The following is a 21,259-nucleotide window of genomic DNA, read 5'->3' on the forward strand; positions in this document are numbered from 1 at the left end:
CCCCAACAGAGGGGGGACCAAACATGGGGACGGTAAGGAACCATTCCATTGGTACCATCCACAACTTTTCATAGTGGAAATGGGAAAAACGCATACTGGACTATATTGAACTGTACTGACTGCTTAAAACAGGACTGGAACATACTGTAAGAACTAGACATCACAACTTCTCTTAAGTCCTAGCAGCCTGTTTAAAGGCACAGTTTCGAAGAGTGATTGTGTGCATTTCTCTGTGGTCTGAAATTGCTGATACTTTCACAGTATTCAAATAGCACCTATACCTGCTTTATATGAAAAAAACACATTGCAATCTGTCTTTTTACAATATGGAATCTTCAATAAAGTCAATCGATGAATCATGATACCTACCAGTGCTATCTTCTGAAGTCATTTTATCAACTCCACAGTGCTAACTCCCCTTCAAATATCAACAAAGTTTATCTAAGCTTGACAGCGGGGGTTTGCATGTTTCATGTCACACAAAACCCCGACATGCATTTACATTTGTGTAGTGAGAAGAGCCACTAATTGCCATGTTCACATTCAAATGAGCTAAATGCTGTGACGGGGCCCTTGGCCATTGTTACCTTTAACGGCTTAGGATGAGCAGAAAGGAATGCACTTTCATGTGCGCGGTGAAGCCTTGAATTTCCTATGTCCTGTATCCTGGTCGGCCGTGATTGCTATAGCCACTTATGGTAACTACCTGGTTTCATTTAAGCCACAGGAAACACAAAACATATCACTTCATGAGTGTGAGAGAAAACACCTACCTGAGGCTCGGTGTGAACGGCATCAAATGTGAATGCAACGTGAACTACATACAGGTTGGATTGACTTTAGGTTAGCAAAACGTGATGCACCAATACAGGTAGACATGAGTGAGACGACGTTTCAGTGAAGCACATACTGGAGCCACATTCAGCCAGTTTGAAACCCCTGAGTAAACTGGTATGTCAAATATTAGCAGCTCAGAGCCCAGCTAGTAGTTAGCACAGGCCTCATTCACAGATACTTATCAAAGCAGCACCCTGCAGACTCAAGTAGTGTGTGATATGGGATGCATGCATTCCAACCCACCCTGCCCCCCTCCCAAACTCCCACTGACCCATTGTGCTGGGGCTTTTTTTCCTCTTATCCTTGCCCTTGGCCCTACATGACCCCTTAGCACCCACCCATCTAGCCAGACCAGAGGTGCTGTTAGGTCAGTTTTGGTGCAGGTCACACACACACACAGAGACACACACACACACGCCCGGATTGACCCCCGCCTATCTGTGTTCGCGGATCACTTCACAGGACAATCTCCCTATCCATCTTTGCAGGGTCATTGTGGAGCTGCCCTCAGCAGAGAAAGGAGTTTCATTCACAGGGAAGAACCCTCTTTCTCTGCCTTCTCTCTTTCACTCAGTCCCTCTGCACCGCGGCTGGAGGAAGGGAAGCCCTCACACAGATACCGTGTGTGTGTGTGTGTGTGTGTGTGTGTGTGTGTGTGTGTGTGAGTGTGTGCGTGTTGTTGGAGGTCATATTTAGAATATGAAGAGGCATCAGGACTTCAAAGCTGGACATAGAAAGAGGGTGAAGACAAATGTCACCACTTCAACACCCCTGCAAACTCACACACTCACACACAGTTTTTGCTTTTAGGTATTAAAGCTCCGGGTTAGCTGAGGGCAGGACGACAGAGTAGACTGAAATACTCTAGAATATTTTCTTGTGGCAAAAATGAATGATGGCAAAGTGAATTTTCTGTGCTCACACATTTACTCAAATACAACAACTCAGCAACCCATTGAGGAAGATAATCAAGTGCAGAAAAGTACAAGAAATAGCCACTGTTGGCTCATGCAGGTGTGCCAGGTATGCATGCTACAGTCTGATGGCTTTGTTATCTGACAGCTCATTTACAACGAGTGAATACATGATGCATAAAACAAGAGGCTTATATACAGGTAATGACTCAAACATTCAGGAACCATGGTATAGAAAGGGCACAGAATTTGGGAGTGGGGGTTACAGATACCATGGGGGAGGGTCTGACACACACTCTCACACACACACACACCAACTACTGAATGAATGAAAGGCAGTACTGGGAAATGGAATGAATGAATGAATGGTTGAGACTGAGCAAATGAATGAATTTGATAACAACTGTTTCCATTATGCACACAGGAGGCAATTTGACATTCCAAACCAATCACAAGAAAAAAATGTGTGCATGCATTGTAAATTTCTGCAAAGCACTGCAATGTTACATTTGCATGTTATCATGTAGTGGTAGTGGATAACGTGGTTAGGTTTAGGCACAAAAACCACTTGGTTATGGTAAGGGTCACATTTTGGCTAGAAATGCACGGTTTTGGGGGGGCATTAGCTCGGCAGGAAAAGCAGATATGTCTTGGTAAGAAACAAATGTTTTTTGAGGCACTTTCGCAGCAGAAAATACATCGATGACTAAGTAAGACACAACCATTTTCTGTGGCACTATCCCGCTAAGAAATGCGCTGATGACTTGGTAAGAAACTAGCACGTTTTGTGGCACTATTCCAACAGGAAACTCAGCAATGTCTCTGTCAAAAACAAACATTTTTCATGGCACTTTCCCGGCAGGTAACGTAGCAATATCTCTGTGTAAAGCAATAACTTTTTGTGGCACTATCCCTGCAAGAAACGCACAGATGACTTGGCAAGAAACAACCACTTTTTGTGGCACAATTCTGATAAGAAACACAGTGATGCCTCTGTAAAAAAAACAACCATTTTATCCTGGCAAGAAATGCACCAATGACTCGGTAAGGAACGACAACGTTTCATGGCACTATCCCGACAGGAAACACAGGGATGTCTCTGTAATTAAACAACCATTTTTTGTGGCACTAACTCAGCAGGAATTGCAGCAATGTCTCTGTAAAAAACAATTCAAACAACTGCTTTTTGTGGCACTGTCTCTACTGGAAAAACAGGTCGCTACAAAACACCTACAATTGGGGGCTAAAACTCTGCTTGGAATACAGCCGTGACTCACTACATCACAACCAGTTCTGTTGTTGTTTGTTGTCCATCCACTTTCCCCTCCACCTTCAATGGCAAAGTCAGTTCATATATTCCATCACTTTATAAACGTTGAATGACACATGCTAATGTAACACATTTGTGGTTTGCAGAAACATATATTGCAAACATTTTCTTGTGGTGACATGGCTGCTCATTCTAGTCGCAGAAAACAAACTAACAAACTCAGACTTAGAAAATGAATTCATGTGAAAAGTATGTGTCAGCAGTCCACAGACCTGAGCTGCTGCACTGACTCAAAGCCTACACCTGTACAGTCAAAGACAAACTTGTCACACCTGCAGAGGCCGACCTGTAGGAAAATTAAATTCCTGCTAAGTAAGATATTAACCCTTTAAAATCAACCATTAACTTCAGTATTAACTTGTATACAGTGTGTGCAAAGTCAAAGATATAATATGTGTTTGCGTGACAGCCATTTTCTGAAACAAATCCTAATGTTTAAGAGCTGTTCAGTTTAGATGATAAAAGTTTATAAGCAGGGGAAAATCCTCATCGTGGTTAAAGACAAGACTGCAGCTTTTGAACGTGTCTTTATCTGGTTATAACAGACAATCTAACCACAGTTAGGAAACAGAGGTTTGGGCCACACTAGGGACAGCGTTATAGGTGCGGCAGTGTTGGTCAGTCCACCAATTTAGTCCAGACTGAAATATTCATACTGGATGGATCATTCTGTACAGATGTTCCACTGGCTCTAAATTCATATTTAGAAATTCATTCAAAATATACAAATTCCATCAGCCTTATTTTGTCTTTGGCAAATGTTAGCATGTGACCACTGCTCAATTAAGATGGTGACCATGGTGACCATCACCTGCTAAACATCATTATCAGCATTTAGCTCAAAGCCCCGCTGTGCATAGGGGAGACCAGGTATGGTTGTAACAATGGGATGGTTATAACAGCACCACTTTCACTAAGAGGAGATGACCTGTGAGTCATGTAATGCATTTACTGTAAGCTCACTTCCTTCCTGACAGTGCATGTGCATAGCTGTGTGATGCAGTGTGCAGATTTGACAACCAAAACACAGATTTTAAGGTAGGAAAGTATTGTTTTTGGACCGTGTCTATACTTTGATCAGTACTGATACTGCTGAAAAAAGAATTACGTGACTTGTATTACATTCAAGAGACGTTTCTTGGGTAAAAGAAGAAAAAAAGCATTTAATCTTTGATCACGTCCACTCCCATGCTGTTCACAGCTCACTAAACAATGACTGAAAGAGGTGGGGCAGACTGGAACACCTTTTATAAAGTGTTACAACTACCCCTGTGACAGCTTAACACATCTCTCTGCCTATGTCACTCCTCTTTTCAGCATGCCCGGAGAGTTCCTGAGAAAAGCTGACAGGAATGTGCTTGCACAGATACTAAAACCTCCCAGGTGAGGTGAGGTGAGGCTGGGAAGGACAGGATGATCTGTACCCAAAGAATAGTCTACCTGCCATGTGACACTGAGCCAATGCTGCAAGAAATTACAAAAGCATAGAAAAAGAGGAGCAACACAGCTGCACTGTTTGGGCCATCACAGCAGTCAGTAAGGATGTGTGGACTAGTTACATGGCTGAGTTTGCAGACTTAGCTCAGATCATAGAAGAAGCTGGTTGTTAGAGAATGTGTCAGCCTTTTCTATGTATATTTCTAATAGTGTTATTCTTAATTCTTCACTCTCCTCATTACAACTTACCAACTTATGTTTCAGTGATGTCTATCAGTGTTGACACGTTAATCACAATGCGATTACGGTCCAAACATTAGGGGCCGTACACATGCTACATCTTTAACCTCCTGGAAAACGCAAGATCGGGCAGTGGGCGCTACTCTTGCACCTACTCCATGCCAAGTTTCAAGAGCGCAGAGGTGGGCTGTGTCTGAGGTTGCTGAGCGACCATAATCAGAAGACATAAGTGCAGAGTGGATCTTCTCCCAGGCGTTGTTTTGTCAGTGTGTATTAGGCCAAAAATATTGTTCGTGGGACAGATGTAAAGCTCTGACAGCTCTGCACTAAGGTCCCGTTTATGCGACAATGATTTCAACCTAAAACGGTAAACTTTAGTTGCGTTTTGGCCGATCGTTTACACGACAGCGGCGTTTTGGGTGCCTGAAAATGCAACATTTTGAAAGCGGGTTCCAGAGTGCAATTTTTTGGAAACAGCACCATCTCCGTCATGTAAACTTGCAATATGCAGTTCCTCTGAAAACGGAGACTTTTCGCACATGCGCATTACGCTTCCAGTCACTGGGCATGCATGAGAAAGTCGACCATCACAACAACAATGGCGGATTCCCGAGCTCTGTTTGTGCTGCTCACCCTGTTGGATTTATCAACTCTTCTCCAGCACAGTGTAGATTTACTGTAGCAACTCCACCCCGTCGTCTGTCCAAACGTTTGTGCAGTTGCCATTTTGTTTGTTTATACATCACCGCTCTGTCGAAGGAAGCTCATGTGCGCAGGCGCGTGCTGTTTCATTACAAAGTCACACCGCCCACTACTGGCCTGGCATGTATACTGCAGCTTATTTGGTCATTTTTGCAGCTCTGTGTGCACGGCGATTGTTATCAAAACGTTGTCGTCTGAACGCGGAACTTCTTTCAAAATAAAAATGAGAAACAATTCCGTTTCAGCGGATCGTTTTTGTGTAAACATGGCTTAAGACCTTAAGATGATCAGCTTATTTTTCATATTTATTGCAGATATTTACGAAAGAAAGGAGAGATATCTGTCGGCTGTGATTGGTTGTTCCTCAACAGATGACATGCGGTGCACACTGAAAGTTGAACTTTCTGTATCCCAGGGCGCAGCTGTCCCACCCTGAAAAATAGGTGCTTGGGAACACATGCGTGCCGTGACAACAAATACACGGCATGTGCACGGCCCCTAATGCTTTTTTTTTTTTTAAATCCAGGTAATCACATGTTGCTGTTTTGTCCCTTCGATGTCCTTTTGATGACCAGGGACAGTGTTTGGCTTTAAAACCGGCCTTCCAAGTGAACGTCGGTGGTTGGTGGACCCATCCAACACCCCTCCTGCCCTACTTGACCTTCCACCACCCTAACTTTTGTTGTTGTCCTGCCGCATCGCTCGCCGAGCGAGAGGACGTTCCTGTAGAGTTCCTGCCCCCCAAATAGTACCAGGAACTTCTTCAGTGGAAACGGGCCTCAACTTTGCATTGAGACCGGGTTGATCAGACACAACTAAACTGAAACCCCTGAAAAGTGCAAATGCTGTCATTTGATTCCCAATCAAGACACTCCGGTTAAGAATTGCTTTACCTTGTTAATATGGACTTTAAAACTGCTTTGACATAGAAAATAATGTGATTTTAAACACCTAAAATGATTAAACATGTGAGTAATTATTAGATTCAGTAATTAATTGCAATTTTAAAAGTGACTACACTGGTTTGAACTTACTCCAGTAATGAGGTGGGTTGTAACAGTGGAACTTCTTGTATTTGACTTTAATCAGTGACTTCTGTGATACAGTTGGAGAAGTTGGAAACACTGCTCTTTATAAAAGACAAATATGGGTACTTTGTGTCAAAATTCGAGAGCTCTAACACAACACTTCAAAGAGTTACAGGTGCTGTGACAAAACCCAGAACTGGTCTCTGTAACGTCACATTGCGGCCAGCATGGCTGCTGAGTTTTAATCCTCCACCCTGACTTTTCTTGAAGCACGTATAGAACATGATTGTATTTCTTCTTAGATATCAGCACCTGCCCTACAAGTACTGATACCTATCATTTTTATCAAGACCCTGGATTAAGACACTTGCCATTATATCGAAGTATCTGGCCTAACCTGTGCAGTCAAATAAATTCAACAAGTGGTTGAAATCATGTGTTGAAGGAGTCAAACTGAGAGACCATCACATGCAAGTGACTGAAACTCAGGGTAAAAAGGGAAAGGTCTCGGTGTAGTGAATCACAGTCCTGACATTATCATTTATTTCACAGCCGTGGGCTCGGTGATGGTGTGATCAGTAGTCTGAACCAGTCTGTGCCCTGCTGGTTTCACTTCAGCTCTCCCTAAAGCTGTCCCTTTAAACACTTCCTTCCCCTGTTACCATAAAGCTGCTAGAAGAGCCTCCCTGCAAAAGTCACATGCTCCAGTTCCCTTTGTCTCCCCATAGAAAGCCTCTATCTGTGCACGGGAGGGACGAGGAGCATGCAGCTGAGGAAAGTCACATATGAGGGGGAATAAAGTGCATCAGAACTAATGTTTGGTTTCAGCTTTTCTTATTGTCTGTGAGCGCAGGATTCATATTTTGTTTCCAACACCGTGTCATTAAAAACATGTTAAAACAACTGAATATAGTAAAAAGTTAATAAAAAGTTTCCCTAGTGGCTTTTTATGACATGCATTAATAAAATACTTGAGTAATAAACCATTTGTAGAAGATAATTAGACAATGAGAACGGTTATGATAGCGAAAAAGAAGCTTTGTTGATTAGATTTGTATTATTTTATACGATTGTATTATTTTATTGTATCGATGGGAGGCTTAGTTGTAAAGACAAAAGCACATAGCAAAAATATACTGTAAAAAAAAATGAGGCATGAGGAGCATCTAAATGAATCAGAATATGAATGTTAAAGATTTTCCAAACTTTAAGTGAAAGTAAACCAAAAAAGTTTTGAAAATCCAGCAGCTCAGTTACAGATGTAAATGCACCATCAGTACATATTTTACCAAACAGAATCATACTGTATTTTTGATCTTTCCCAAAAACAACAACAGCAAAGTGTTGCTATGTTCTGATGTGACTCCAGGTTCAGTCCTCAGAGGTGAAACCCTCTTCAGACATTACGGTAGTCCACCCAAAAGCCCAGAGAGGAATTCCAGGAATGTGAAAAGCTCCAATTCATATTGAAACTAGATTAAAATGTTCACAATTTAAAAACCAAATGCTGGTTTGAGCCTGAGCGACTAAATACACGTCTACAGGGCCTGATTAACAGACTACACTCTGTATCAGGCTGCACACGTCAGAATATATGGCTCCTGCTGTCTTCTTCTTCTGTCTCAATAAAGCAGCGGGGGTGAACTCATGAAACAGCTGCTGTCAATAGATATTGATTATGTGACAGATTCTACGTCAGAGGACTTTTATCAATAACAATGTCAACTTTTCCAGTGCACTGAACTTTTCCCCACATGAAAAGTTACGCCGACATCTGCCTAGTAACAGCAATTCCTCCCATTGGTGCAACTCCAGTCTCCTCCCGCTTGTGTGTGAGAGAGAGAGAGAGAGAAAGAGTGTGTGTGTTGGAAAAGTCTTTAAACTTTACTATTTGCACTCAAGTCTTACTTTAATTTAAACAGCTTTTCTCTTGTGTTTTTAAAGGAGTATGATTGTTTTGCTGAGGTTATCAAAGCAACAACGTGCACATTGTTTTTTGTAATGATCAATAGCATATAAAATATATTCCATGGTTGGAACTGGTGGAATAATCATGACAGTATGTTTACAGGCAGACTTCAGGCATCCATGTGATTCAGTGTGGGGAAGTCACATGCTGAGGTTTATGTTAACTGCACTGAGCATATGGTGCCCAACATTTTACCACTTTTCATTGTGTAACTTTAATAAAATGTGACATCACAGCTCATCTTTAAGTATAAATGTGTTGTTAAGTATCCCATCAGGTGTCCCAGGCTGATATCTTTACCCTGAGCTATGTGGAGTAGGAATGAATGGAGATAAATAAAGCAGTAGCCTACTGTGTGTGTTCAGACTGCACTATTGTCCCATGTGCTCACCTCATGTTCAGTTTGTTGAGGGAGAGCTGCTGCTGCTTTCATTGAGTCTCGCGCAGAGGAGGAAGGGGTGCGAGCCGTTATCGCCCCCTACTGACGCCACACGGCTCAGCCTCCCCTTCGGTCAACTCTCCTCTCTTCCACCGGGGGACCGACGTCCCCCCTCACTGGGACCGACGTCCCCCCTCACTCAGCCCCGGACCTCCCACCTCTTCCTCAGAAGCTAGCAGGCTATAGGAGGAAGGGACAGAGGTGGGTGAGGAGGCAGGGGCGCCCTCCCCTCTCTCCCTTTCCTTATATATATGTATATAATAGAATCCCTTCCTCGCGCGCTCCCTTGCAGACTGCTTGTCTCTTTGATCCCCCCCCCCCCCCCTCCTAACGACAGCTGACGTCATAGCGAGCTATCCACCACCACAGCAGCCACCGCCGCCGCCGCCGCCTCCTCCTCCTCAGCGCGCGCTCGCCGATAAACTTTATGTGTGTGTTCGTGCGCGTTTGGTGAGCGCGAGGCAGGGGTTTTTGTCTCGCGGAGGGAAGCGTTCAGAGCTTCAGAGGGCTCGCGCACACCGGAGGAGCAGCAGCACGCAGCAGCAGCAGCCCAGCAAGAAGAAAGTGATTTAACACATTTACCGGCCTGTAGCCTCCCGTCTGCTGGAGCCTGCTCCCTCAGTCACACGGTGATATTATCACGGGGGGAGACTTTACACCGGCGGTCGTTCTAATAATATTAAAAGGCAGAAAAGTAAGCCGAGTATGGAGGACCAGCTGCTGTGCTGCGAGGTGGACTCCATCAGGAGAGCCTACCAGGACGTCAACCTGCTCAACGACCGAGTTCTGCACACCATGCTGAAGGCAGAGGAAAACTACCTACCGTCTCCAAACTACTTCAAGTGTGTTCAGAAAGAAATTGTGCCCAAAATGAGGAAAATAGTTGCCACCTGGATGTTAGAGGTTGGTTCCTTCAACTTTCAACTTCAGTGCCTGAGTTTCGCTGCTAACTTGTTGCTCTGTCGCCTCCATAGATTTAATTCACAGCCTATGAAACATGCTGCAGTAGCCTTGAGATGAAAGCTGTGAGTCTGTGAGAGGTTAATGTCTGTTAATTCACTGTTACATAAACGCTCTGAAAAGTATGTCCTCATGAGTGCTGGGTGGTCCTTCGGCTATAACAGGAGATATTGGCTACAGACAGCTTCCAGCATGAATACCTTTTGTTGTTGATTATGTCTTCAGCTACATTTTCCAAAAGGTATTGAAATGTAATAACACGGGGAAAATATTCCAAAATAACAGCAATGTACACGTATGCAGTCTGGCCCGTGCCAGTAGCCTATAACGCGCCATCTTTGTTGTCGTATATGAGAAGGATTTTAATATCATTAAAAATCTATAAAATCAGCAGCAATGACAGTATCTGGATCAGATGGGCCACAAATGCTTCTATATCCTGAGACAGTTATAAAGTGTCTGCTTCAGCTTGTTCGGCTGCTGTCAATTGGAAAAGTTTGTTTTGCTTCCCATGAGTCGCTGCTGTCTGTGAAGGTCGCTCGGGAAAAAGGGCATTTTGTCAAAGTGTAAAAGTCTGAAATGGGTTTCAACAGTCGGGTTTGATAGATCAGATGTTTTTCAACATTAACATGAACTTTTGGATTGAATTCGTTGCGGTTTTATATTTTGTATTAATTTCTGAAATCGTGCAGCGCGGTGCCGAGGGAGGAAGCGCCGCCTGCACGTGAATCAGCCCAGTCTGAGAAATTATTTTTTTATAATTCATACGTGTCACAATTCGACACATTTTCACTCTCATCCGATCAGGCATTCGATAAGGATCATTTACATGTCAATTACATGCACCCTGATAATTTTTAAATATTTATAAATATTTTATGAAAAGATGACGAAGTTGAAATTGGAGAGTGAAACTTGCATCGACGCCACCTTTGTGTCTCAGTCAGAACTGACTGCAAACTAAATCCCGACTATTTTTTTTATTACTGCAAAACTCTCACTTTCTCTAATAAATCGCATTTATCATATTTTGACTTTAGATGTTTTCTGTTGCATGTAAATTACATTAAATATCGTGTCACAGCGGATATTTAAACTCTTAACTCGAGTGAATTAGTTCATGAAGTGTTTAATTCCTGTTAATTTATTTTGGGATTATTGTGCAAAGTGCTGTTTTTGATTGCAAACAGCTGTGTGCGGAATAAGACATAGATGCAGCTGGGGGCAAAGACTTAACAATGGATGTGTATGAGGGGGAATTTCAGCAGCAGACTCAGAGTGTGTTTCTCACCTCCCCAGGTCTGCGAGGAACAGAAATGTGAGGAGGAGGTTTTTCCGCTGGCTATGAACTATTTGGACAGATTTTTATCAGTGGAGGCCACCAGGAAAACACGACTACAGCTGCTGGGAGCTACATGTATGTTTCTAGCATCCAAGATGAAGGAAACTGTTCCACTAACGGCGGAGAAACTCTGTATCTACACGGACAACTCGGTCCTGCCCGGAGAGCTGCTGGTAATTGAGTTCTGCAGACATGGATGTTGCATAACACATACAGTAGGCTACATGAGCAGCATGCACTGCTGAGCACATGACCAGAATACAGAGTGGTTGCAGTTCATCTGGTTTGTCAGTGTCACAGTGGTCGGAAAATATCAATATCGTGCTGAAATGTCAGAGATAAATTCTTTGGTTCTAAATTAAAATAAGTATAAATGTAGCTGTGGTGCAGCAGTGTCTGAATGGCTGCCTGTGACTTTCCCATGGTGACTGGAAGGCCTCTCTGATTTCATGAATGGTCTCAGTGACTGCCAAGAAAACGCTGATTTACTGCGACACCTAGTGGCCATTAGACAGAGGTGCAGGTTGCTGGCAAAGACTAAGAGGAGCTACACACACTTTGTTTTTGTGTGTGCTGCGATATTAAATGTGTGTGCATCTGTTATCATAGCTGTGCGTCCCTCCGAATGGAGACAGCTGATGATTGGGGCAGATAATAACACATTTATGCAGCGTTTATTAGTTGATAAGTAAGACAAAATAATAATAATTAAGTAGTAGATCCATTGATTGTGCAGCTAGTATAATAACGTATGAACTGGAGTATTTTGACCACTTAAGCCAAAAGAGAAAAAAACAAACTTTTAATGAGATGCCGTCCAAAAAAGTAAAGTGCAACCTAGACACATAAGACAAAGGAACTAAACGTCACAGCACATATAAACGAAGGAGCACATTTTCTTTCTCTACACGTGAGTGGGTCAGTGTGAGTGAATTCCTCTGGTCTGGTCCGTCCACAGCAAATGGAGCTGCTGGTTCTCAACAAGCTGAAATGGGACCTGGCTTCAGTCACGCCTCACGACTTCATCGAGCACTTCCTGTCCAAGCTGAAGATCTACCCGTCCACCAAGCAGATCCTCAGGAAACACGCCCAGACCTTCGTGGCTCTCTGTGCTACAGGTAGGATACAGTTTCATAATTAAAGGGCAGGTCTTTTGTCTTCATGTGTGCAGCAAATATACGTTATCAGTATACACAGATGCTTATTTATACATTTTCTCTGTTTTGAAATATTTCACATTTTTGTTCTGTGGTATATTATGATCTGCTGTGGCCTGGATTTTCTCATCTGTATTTAGTTATACTCTATATTTACTTTTTCATAGTCAATTACTGACTGACACAAGCGTCCAGACAGGGTTGATAAAAGTTAAGAAATGTATTAGAGATAAAAACAGCTCTAACCCCAGTTTGGGATGACTAGTTTCAGGTTTAGTTATTCTGATCATGGCAGCCATGTTCTCATTACTAGTTAATAAATGTTAAGCGGGGTTGATGTGCAGGGTTTTGTGAGGATAATCAGTCATGCTTTGTCTTGTTTTTCTGTGAGAAGCTGCAGGTTGCAGATTCATTGGGGGAAACTGGGAGAGGTTACATTTGCTGTAATACTGTAGACGTGGAAAATTATAATAAAATAGAAACACAATAAGAAGTATGCAAGAAAAATGTGCATTGTGCCACAATGCATGTACATAGAAATAAAAATATAAGAGAAGATATGTTGCATAAGGAATAGAAGTACTAATAATAATAATAAACTTTACTTATATAGCACAATTTAAAAGCTACAGAGTGCTTTGCAAAAAACCCCAGAGATAAACAGTGATAAAAAAAAAATTTAACAGTAAAAGCAGATTAAATGTTATGCACCACTGGACAACAGAAGCAACATATGAGAGAGTAAATATGAAAAAATAATAGTACAATAATCCTTTGGGGCCTGAACAGAAAAGACTCGGTCACCCTTGTTTCTTTAGCCAAGAACATGATACATGAAACATATATACGAATATGTGCATCAAGTGTTTGTTGAATATAAAACACCTCTTACAACAATGAACATGGGTCACGAGCTCATTGGATAAAATAAAGCATAGATTTGTTCATATATTTTAATCAAAGTGTTTTATAATGATCATCAAGCTGTGCTGTGTAGATTCTTCTTTCTAACACATGCTTTTCCCGTTCTTCAGATGTCAACTTCATCGCCAGTCCTCCGTCCATGGTGGCGGCGGGCAGCGTGGTGGCAGCTGTTCAAGGTCTCTACCTGAAGAGCCAAGATGCCTCCCTGTCCTCACAGAACCTCACCAACTTCCTGTCGCAGGTCATTCGCAGTGACCCGGTAAGCCAGACACACAGTCTCTCAAACCTATATTTGAATGTGGAAAAAACGTTAGCCATTTTTACACAGAGATCGCAATATAGCACCGCTACTATGTCCCTTCTTTATGCCGCCTTTGCATTTTTAACAGAACCAAGGATTTTAGACAGCATGCCGACAACACAGAATCAGGCGTGACATGTAACACCACAGTGTCAGTAGCACTTTATAAACTACCACAATGACAAAACATGTCTATAACAATCACTTACCGTCTCTGTTTTATGGTGGCTGATCTCGTCCTCTGCTCGGAGTAAGGAGCTCCTGGACCTCACTGTTTTCCCAGTTTACAGACATTTACGGCCGCTTCTTTGAGTTACCCACTAACTGCTAACAGCTACTTTTTAAATCTCCCATGGTGGGTTGCACACATTACATCAAAATGTCCCACCTGTCCTGCTCATGGTCCCGTCGTTTCGGCTGGCCTGTTTATACAGACACCGTTTCGGCGCTGTTACTACCTCCCATTAAAGGCGAGACAACTCTGTAACCCTGTGATTGTACCTTTATATATAGCACAGCGAGGCGGTATAAAGATATACCCACCTTGATCAGGCAATGTAAAAAGGGCTATTGATGTGTCTTGATGTCAGCAGCGTGACTCAGTGTTTTGATTCTGTGCTTGCAGGACTGCCTGCGGTCGTGTCAGGAGCAGATCGAGTCCCTGCTGGAGTCCAGCCTGCGGCAGGCTCAGCAACACAGCAACACGACGGAAACCAAACGCGTGGACGAGGAGGTGGACCTGTCCTGCACCCCGACAGATGTCAGAGACATCAACATCTGAAATGACTGACGTCCGCGTCGCATGATGACCTGATGATCGAGGGAAAGTTGTCGACAGAGGGTGGTGATGGGTGGGCTGGGGAGGGGTTTCCTCATCTGAACTCCCCTCCTCCTCCTTCTTCCTGGTGGGCTGCTATTATGGCCGACATGCCCGCTGTACGCTAGGACCGCCAAGGCGGGACAAAAGTGCCCTCCGCCCTGCAACAAACCCCAAGTCACATTTCCTGCCAGTGTCCCCTCCCATCGTGGGAAAAGAAACGAACACTACAGAAATGTACAAGAGAGAAAAGAATAGTGATGATGTGCGTGGGCTGGAGTCGAAGCCACAAACAGACATTTAGCAGATATTTTTTTTGTCATTCCCTCAAATATTAAACTAGGAATCTTTAAATTACCGCAGACTCAACTTGCCTACTAAAACATCCCAAAGTGTCATGTACAGTAGGTCCTTGTAGTCTGTCTTCAGGTCTCCACCTGAAATCTGACTTTTGTTGAAGAGAAGAGGATTTTTTTGTTTTCATTTTGTTTTATCTAATGTTTAGACTTCCTGTCCTGTGTTTGTCTTGTTGCAGTGCAAACATTCATATATCTCTGCTTGCTTATGTTTAGTCACTTTATCATATATAATTTTAGACCTCTTTATCAGTTAGTCTTATACCTCTTTTCTTCCAAGCTTTTTGTTTTTTAAACCAAGTGTAGTGTGAGACGCTCTGTTTTTATGACCCTAGTGACTGTGGACTGCTGACGTTAAGGCCCAGACGTTTGTGAATCATTCCTTGACAACATTTGCTTTATCAGCTCGCTGTCATTTGATAAGATCAAATCGATGCACAACCAAGCAGAGCAATCCACAGTCTGCTATGTATCCTTTCTCTGTGTAGTAATACCTAAACCATTCCAACTTTGTTTTTTTAAAAAAAGCACTTTTGGTCAGCGCTGCTGGTCGTCTAAAAAATCACAGTGATTAAGTTTGTAAAACAACCTGAAAATTGAATGGGAGGTTGAGCAGGAGTCTTCTGGTGATGGAGAGTCAGAGCAGCACACACAGACAGTTGGATCTGATTCATCTAATGGGACAAAAGATTTGACCAGTATGGCAGAAACACTTTTTTAAAAACAAGACTGAATGCTGCTCGACACTGTCGTGAGTCTGTAGCTGCCTTCTACGTCTCAGATTTGAGTTTTAGTTCAACAGATGTTTCTCAAAGGCAAAGCTGCTCTTCCACTTCAAGAAATATGGTGTCAGTGTGCAGAGCCGGAAGCTAAAGGTCCAGAGGTAAAAGTAAAAAGAAGTATTGTTTTTATAGTTGAAATAATACTTTATTTTTATAGAGTAAAACATATTTATTCTTTGTTAGCCTGCATTTTCTAGTCGAGCTATTTCTGTCTCCAGAGCAGCCCTGCCGTCCAGAAATATCTGCAAAACTAAAACTCCAGTCTGCCTCTTAATCGCCAGGACGGCATCTCCTCCATCGCTCCACCTCAGTTCAAATACTGCTCATGGATTCTGGGAAGGGGATCAAGCTAAAAAAAGGAGTGTTGAGACTATGATTTTGCACAAACCTGAAAGACGTGGGCTGCGTTTCTTGGGGACTTGCTTGAAAAAAAGTGTGAGCGGCAAGCGAACCCGAGGGTTGAAAAGGTGGCAAAAGTGGCAAAAAAAGGGTGAAGGCTCAACAGGGAGGGGTGTCTTAATGCTGTAGAGTTCAAGTCAGGGTTCCTACACAGGACGGCAGCGTCGTCACGGCCGGGTATGATGGATGGACAGATTGATTCTGGAAACACAAGTATTGAATTCTACGTCCCGCTGTGTAGGAACCCTGTGGGTTAGGTTTCTGATTGTACATTAAGGATAGAGAGTAGGAGAGAAACACTCCTTGTATTCCGCTGCTATAGAAAATGAATCCCAGCTACGTGTTTAAAAAAAAGAGAAAAAGGAAAAAAAGATGACAAAACCGTAATGAATTAAAAACGATGCTTTTCTCCTGTTGTTTGCTGCTACATTTTTGGTGTTTTTTTTATACATATAAATGTCAATATACTGCCATTCTAGGTTTGAATTTTCTCATAGAAAATTGTTTTATTGACATCCTCATTTGTTGTTTTTGTGTAGATTCTATGTGATCCTTTTTTTTTTGTTTGTTTATAATTACGTAATATGATTTTCCGAACTATTCCAAAAAAAACAAGGAAAAATGAGACAATGTACAGAAATGCTTTGATCCACAATACCTCATGTGACAGTCAAGATCTATCTCTGATTTTTAGTCTTTTTGTTTGTTTAGTTCTTATTCTATTCTACTTGTTGGTTCAGTGCCTACTAGCTCTGTTCAACCTGCTCGAGATGAAGCATCCGTGATGGAAACTAGCGAGTCCAGGGCATGCTTTGATACTGGTGCCATAACAGAAAATGGGATATGTATAACTCTGTTGAGTGTTAAGCTGTCTCTGTGAAAGAGACTTTATCCCCCCTTTAGGCCCATAGCGGCCTTCTTTCCTTTCCCCCCTTTTATATTTATAAAAGAAAAAAAGCTTTTTGCTCCAATTTTCAAACTGTCAGTGAGTTGATTTGAGTTTGTAAATAGATTCAGTGTCGTGCTCGGTAAGCCATAGACTGTTTTTTGTTACAAATCATTTCACACAGTTGTGTCTACTTCATGCCAGTTGTCTGCAACTGGGACAAACAGTGTATTCATATTTGTGTCGACTACACAATAAAAACATGAATTAGATGGAGTCTGGAAAACTGCCTGTCTGTTCTTGTCCACGGGAGGTTTGAGTGAAATGAACTCACACTGTATGTTCTGAATGTGTTAGCAGAGAATCTCAGGTGCAGCTGAATGTATAGTTACTCTCACCAGCCACTTTATTAGGTACACCTGTTCAACTGCTCATTTTGCTAATTGCTAATTCAACTCAATATAACTTGATTTATCCCAAAAGAAATTCTTTTGTCAGAGAATGCTTCAAATTACAATAACACCAAGAACAGTAACTACAATTTATTGATTCACAATCAGAACAACCAGTGGGTTCCCCAGGTCAGGGTCTGTCACTGGGCCCTGTTTTGTAACAAAAGAGTATTAGAGAAAGAATTTTATTCATCTCCGAAGGGAAATTCAGCAAGGAGCAAAAGCAAAAACCAGTGCCTGATAGGGTAACAATAGGAGTAAGATAAGAGTTACTAAAACAAAGAAGACAAACTAAATGGTTGAAAAAGCAGATTGCCCCTGATAATTAATGTCATTGAATATAAGACAATGAGAAGTAGTACTGCACATGACTTAGAAAATGATATTGCACTACACTGACAAGTGATCATGATACTGAAGAATAATATTGCACATGGTGTCAAACTTTTGCACATGATAAAAGCAGTAATAGTGCACCTAATGTAGATGAATATTGTTGTAAGTAAGTAAGTAAGTAAATCATTGTGAAGTCACAAAGTGCTTCACAATAAATATGCAAACAGTTAAATAAATAGAAAACACAGCAAGTACAAACAGCAAAGATACAGCGCAACCAAAACAACAATCTATATACAATCCATATAAATGCTTACAATTGTCCAAACGCCTGCCTAAAAAGGTGAGTCTTCAATTGCATCTTAAAAATGTGGACAGAGGCTGAGGATCTCAGGTCCAAGGGCAAGGAGTTCCAAAGCTTTGGGGCCACGGATTGAAAAGCTCGGTCACCTCGAGTTTTCAGCCTTGTCCGAGGCACAACCAGGAGGCCCTGGTTAGAAGACCTCAGTGACCGGTTGGAGATGTAAGGGTTGAGGAGCTTGCAGATGTAAGTGGGGGCTACTTTGTGGAGGGCTCTGTATGTCAGGACCAGGACCTTGAATTGGAATCTAAAGTGAACAGGAAGCCGGCGCAAGGATGCCAGGATGGGGGTGACCTGGCAAGACTTATGTGACCGAGTTAGTTGTCAGTGTCTTCATATCAGCTCTCCCTTCTACAGAAGGGGGAGGAGTTATACAGGTAGAAAAGATCTCCAGTGGTGTTCTGTGGAGCTCCTCAGTGGTCTCAGTCTACAGCTGAATGTGCTCTGATAGGACTCAAGGGTGGCGTGCAGGGGGTGAGAGGCACTGTCTTCTTTCTGACACCTCCACTCCAGTTCCACTCCAGACTCCAGTTCCACTCTCAGGGCAGAACCAGCTTTCTTGATGAGTGTACTGAGTCTGTTAGCATCAGCTGCTTTCACCCTGCTGCCCCAGCACAAGCATAGAAGATGACGCTGGCTACCACCCAGTGATTAAACATCTGTAACATGGTTCTGCAGACGTTGACGGATCTGAGTCTCCTGAGAGAAAACAAGTGGCTCTGACCTTTCCTCTACACAGCATCAGTGTTTATTGTCCAGTCCAGCTTATTGTCCATGTGCACGCCCAGTAACTATCCACAATGTCCACCTCAGTTTCCTCGATGCTGACTGGGTTCAGACGGGTCCGTGCTGAAGTTCAAACGGAGCATCAGAATGATGAAGAAAGGTGATTGAAGTGACTTTGAACGTGGCATGGTTGTTGGTGCCAGACGGGCTGGTCTGAGTATTTACTGGGATTTTCAGCACAACCATCTCTAGGGTTTACAGAGGATGGTCCCAAAAAGAGAAAATATCCAGTGAGCCAAAATGCCTTGTTGATGCCAGAGGTCAGAGGAGAATGGCCAGACTGGTTCAAGATGATAGAAAGGCAACAGGAAGTCAAATAAGCACTGGTTCCAACCAAGGTGTGCAGAAGACCATCTCTGAAGCAACAACACCTTGTCCAACCTTGAAGCAGATGGGCTACAGCAGCAGAAGACCACACCAGGTGCCACTCCTGTCAGCTAACAACAGGAAACTGAGGCTACAATTCACACGGGTTTTCTCACCAAAACTGGACAATAGAAGATTGGAAAAACCACATTCAGATGGAAGCATGGATCCATCCTGCCTTGTATCAACGCTTCAGGCTGCTGCTGGTGGTGTAATGGTGTGGGGGAGATTTTCTTAGTACCAAGTGAGCATGGTTTAAACACCACAGCCTACCTGAGTATTGTTGCTGACCGTGTCCATCCCTTTATGACCACAGTGTACCCATCTTCTGATGGCTACTTCCAGCAGGATAACGCACCATGGGGTCCCAAGTATGCAAGTGTTGCATTTAATTTTACTTCAGTGTATTTGACTAGAAGTCTGGGTATTTTAGTTTTGACTCAAACTAAAAAAGTTACTCTATTTTTGAATAAGTCGATGTAAACTGTTGACATTTCAGTCTTTTTTAGTCGTCAGCTTTTATTGAACATTTCAGTCAATTTAGTCGACACAAAACCAATAACTTTGTCCATTTAGTCAAAGTTTTTTCACATAAGATTTTATGCTATCATCATGTGATGAAAGACACAAACTGAGAGATTAAAAATGCAGACTTTGCAGATAGTGTCTGGTCTGGTGATCTGATGGGATCAATTTAAGGAATACACCCAACATAAAACCAAATATCACCTTGTTCCTATGTCCCAAGTCCTGCTGTTGTTACTCCGAGTAAAGTCACCTTCTCAATTTTTATCTTTTCTCCTAGAATTTTAAGCTGTTCTCAGTCACTCAGTTTGTTGAAATACAAAATGAATGCTGAGTTTGTAGAAAATGACGCAATTCGGTGTTTGCTTCCCGTATGAATGTAGAGCCAAACCATGATGTGTTTTTCAAATCCTAACCACGTGCATTTGTTGCACAAGAATAAACATGAATAAGAGGTGTTTTACCGAAGCTGTACGTTTATTTTTAAAAAGACTGTTTGCATCCAACGAGCAGAAACTGTACATTTCCTGTGAAAACAGAAGTGTAGTTTGAAAAGACACAATGCAAATTGACACAGCGTCCCAGAACGTCAACAACAGACACACCCAGGCTATCTAGCATGTCATATGTAAGCTAGACGTGAAAGCAATATTTGACAAGTTGGGAGTAGTGTTGGGACGGTGGGAGATTTTCACAATACGATAACATCTTACAAAATACTGCGGTTTCATGGTATCATGTTATTACAGGATTAATATTATCAGACAGAATGACCTTTAAAGGAAAGAAAACAGAGGGGCTATTGTTGGTTGAACAAACATTTTATTACTATAACTGAAATGTGAAATCATTTTGTTAATGAAAGCATTTTTTTCTCAATATTGTGGATGATAACTGGCAACTTTTATATTACGGCCTTTAAAACCTCTCTAACTCTGCCAGGACGCCGGCGTCCTCGCTCCCCCCCTCCTCTGTTAAATGGTATCTCCCAGGCGCACTACGTCATCAAACCATGTGATGTTTGGTATTGCCGGATTCAGGAAGCTCTCGACTCTTCAAAAATAACATCGTTTTTCTTTTATTTATTATGTATTTCGCACTAGAGCAGCCTAAACACACAAAGTCCAAAATCGCGATGAGTGGTGACAAGTCATGGCATGCCGTTTTTCGACGGGAAAAGTTAAAGGATTACTTGTGATCTTATGTGGAGCGGTTAGCGGGGAGTTAGCTGGTTTATAGAAAGTAAGAGTCTCACTCCTACCACTATTTTTGGCTGAGATATACCGTCTAGAAAGTGGGATCATAACTTTCACGTTTCATATGGCTTTATTTGGTGATATTTTGTGGTGTTTCTGTGTCATAAACAACATCAGCTATCATAATCACGCCTGATTTCAATAAGGTACAATGTTTGAAGCTGGCTGAGTGTTGTTTGATCACTAACAGTACTGTTTTGAAGCTGAGAGACCGACTTGTCTTTTGGAGCTCCGCCTGGATCTTTTCATGGAAAAAACACTGTAGAATGGTCATACTTTGAGCAGTCTTCTTCAAATTTGATACAAATATTCATTGATAGTGTGCCTACAGCCCCACAGTGTCATTTACCTGCTCAG

At 42.3% G+C, this 21,259-nt stretch overlaps 1 protein-coding gene across 1 annotated transcript; it reads left to right on the top strand.

Annotated features, from left to right (window-relative positions):
- Positions 1-9,300: 9,300 nt before the first annotated feature.
- On the top strand, positions 9,301-17,107 carry ccnd1 (cyclin D1). Its single transcript, XM_050045878.1, has 5 exons — positions 9,301-9,799; positions 11,156-11,371; positions 12,157-12,316; positions 13,390-13,538; positions 14,206-17,107. The coding sequence occupies exons 1-5, from the start codon at positions 9,602-9,604 to the stop codon at positions 14,359-14,361; spliced, it is 879 nt and encodes a 292-aa protein (XP_049901835.1). The 5' UTR covers positions 9,301-9,601; the 3' UTR covers positions 14,362-17,107.
- The last annotated feature ends 4,152 nt before the right edge of the window (positions 17,108-21,259 follow it).

The sequence above is a fragment of the Epinephelus moara genome, chromosome 1 (assembly GCF_006386435.1).
Source record: "Epinephelus moara isolate mb chromosome 1, YSFRI_EMoa_1.0, whole genome shotgun sequence".
Taxonomy (NCBI): Eukaryota; Metazoa; Chordata; class Actinopteri; order Perciformes; family Serranidae; genus Epinephelus; species Epinephelus moara.

Coding starts and splice junctions, on each gene's coding strand:
- ccnd1 (XM_050045878.1), top strand. CDS start 9,602: ATGGAGGACCAGCTGCTGTGCTGCGAGGTGGACTCCATCAGGAGAGCC. Junction 9,800..11,155: donor TTGCCACCTGGATGTTAGAG/GTTGGTTCCTTC, acceptor TCACCTCCCCAG/GTCTGCGAGGAACAGAAATG. Junction 13,539..14,205: donor AGGTCATTCGCAGTGACCCG/GTAAGCCAGACA, acceptor CTGTGCTTGCAG/GACTGCCTGCGGTCGTGTCA.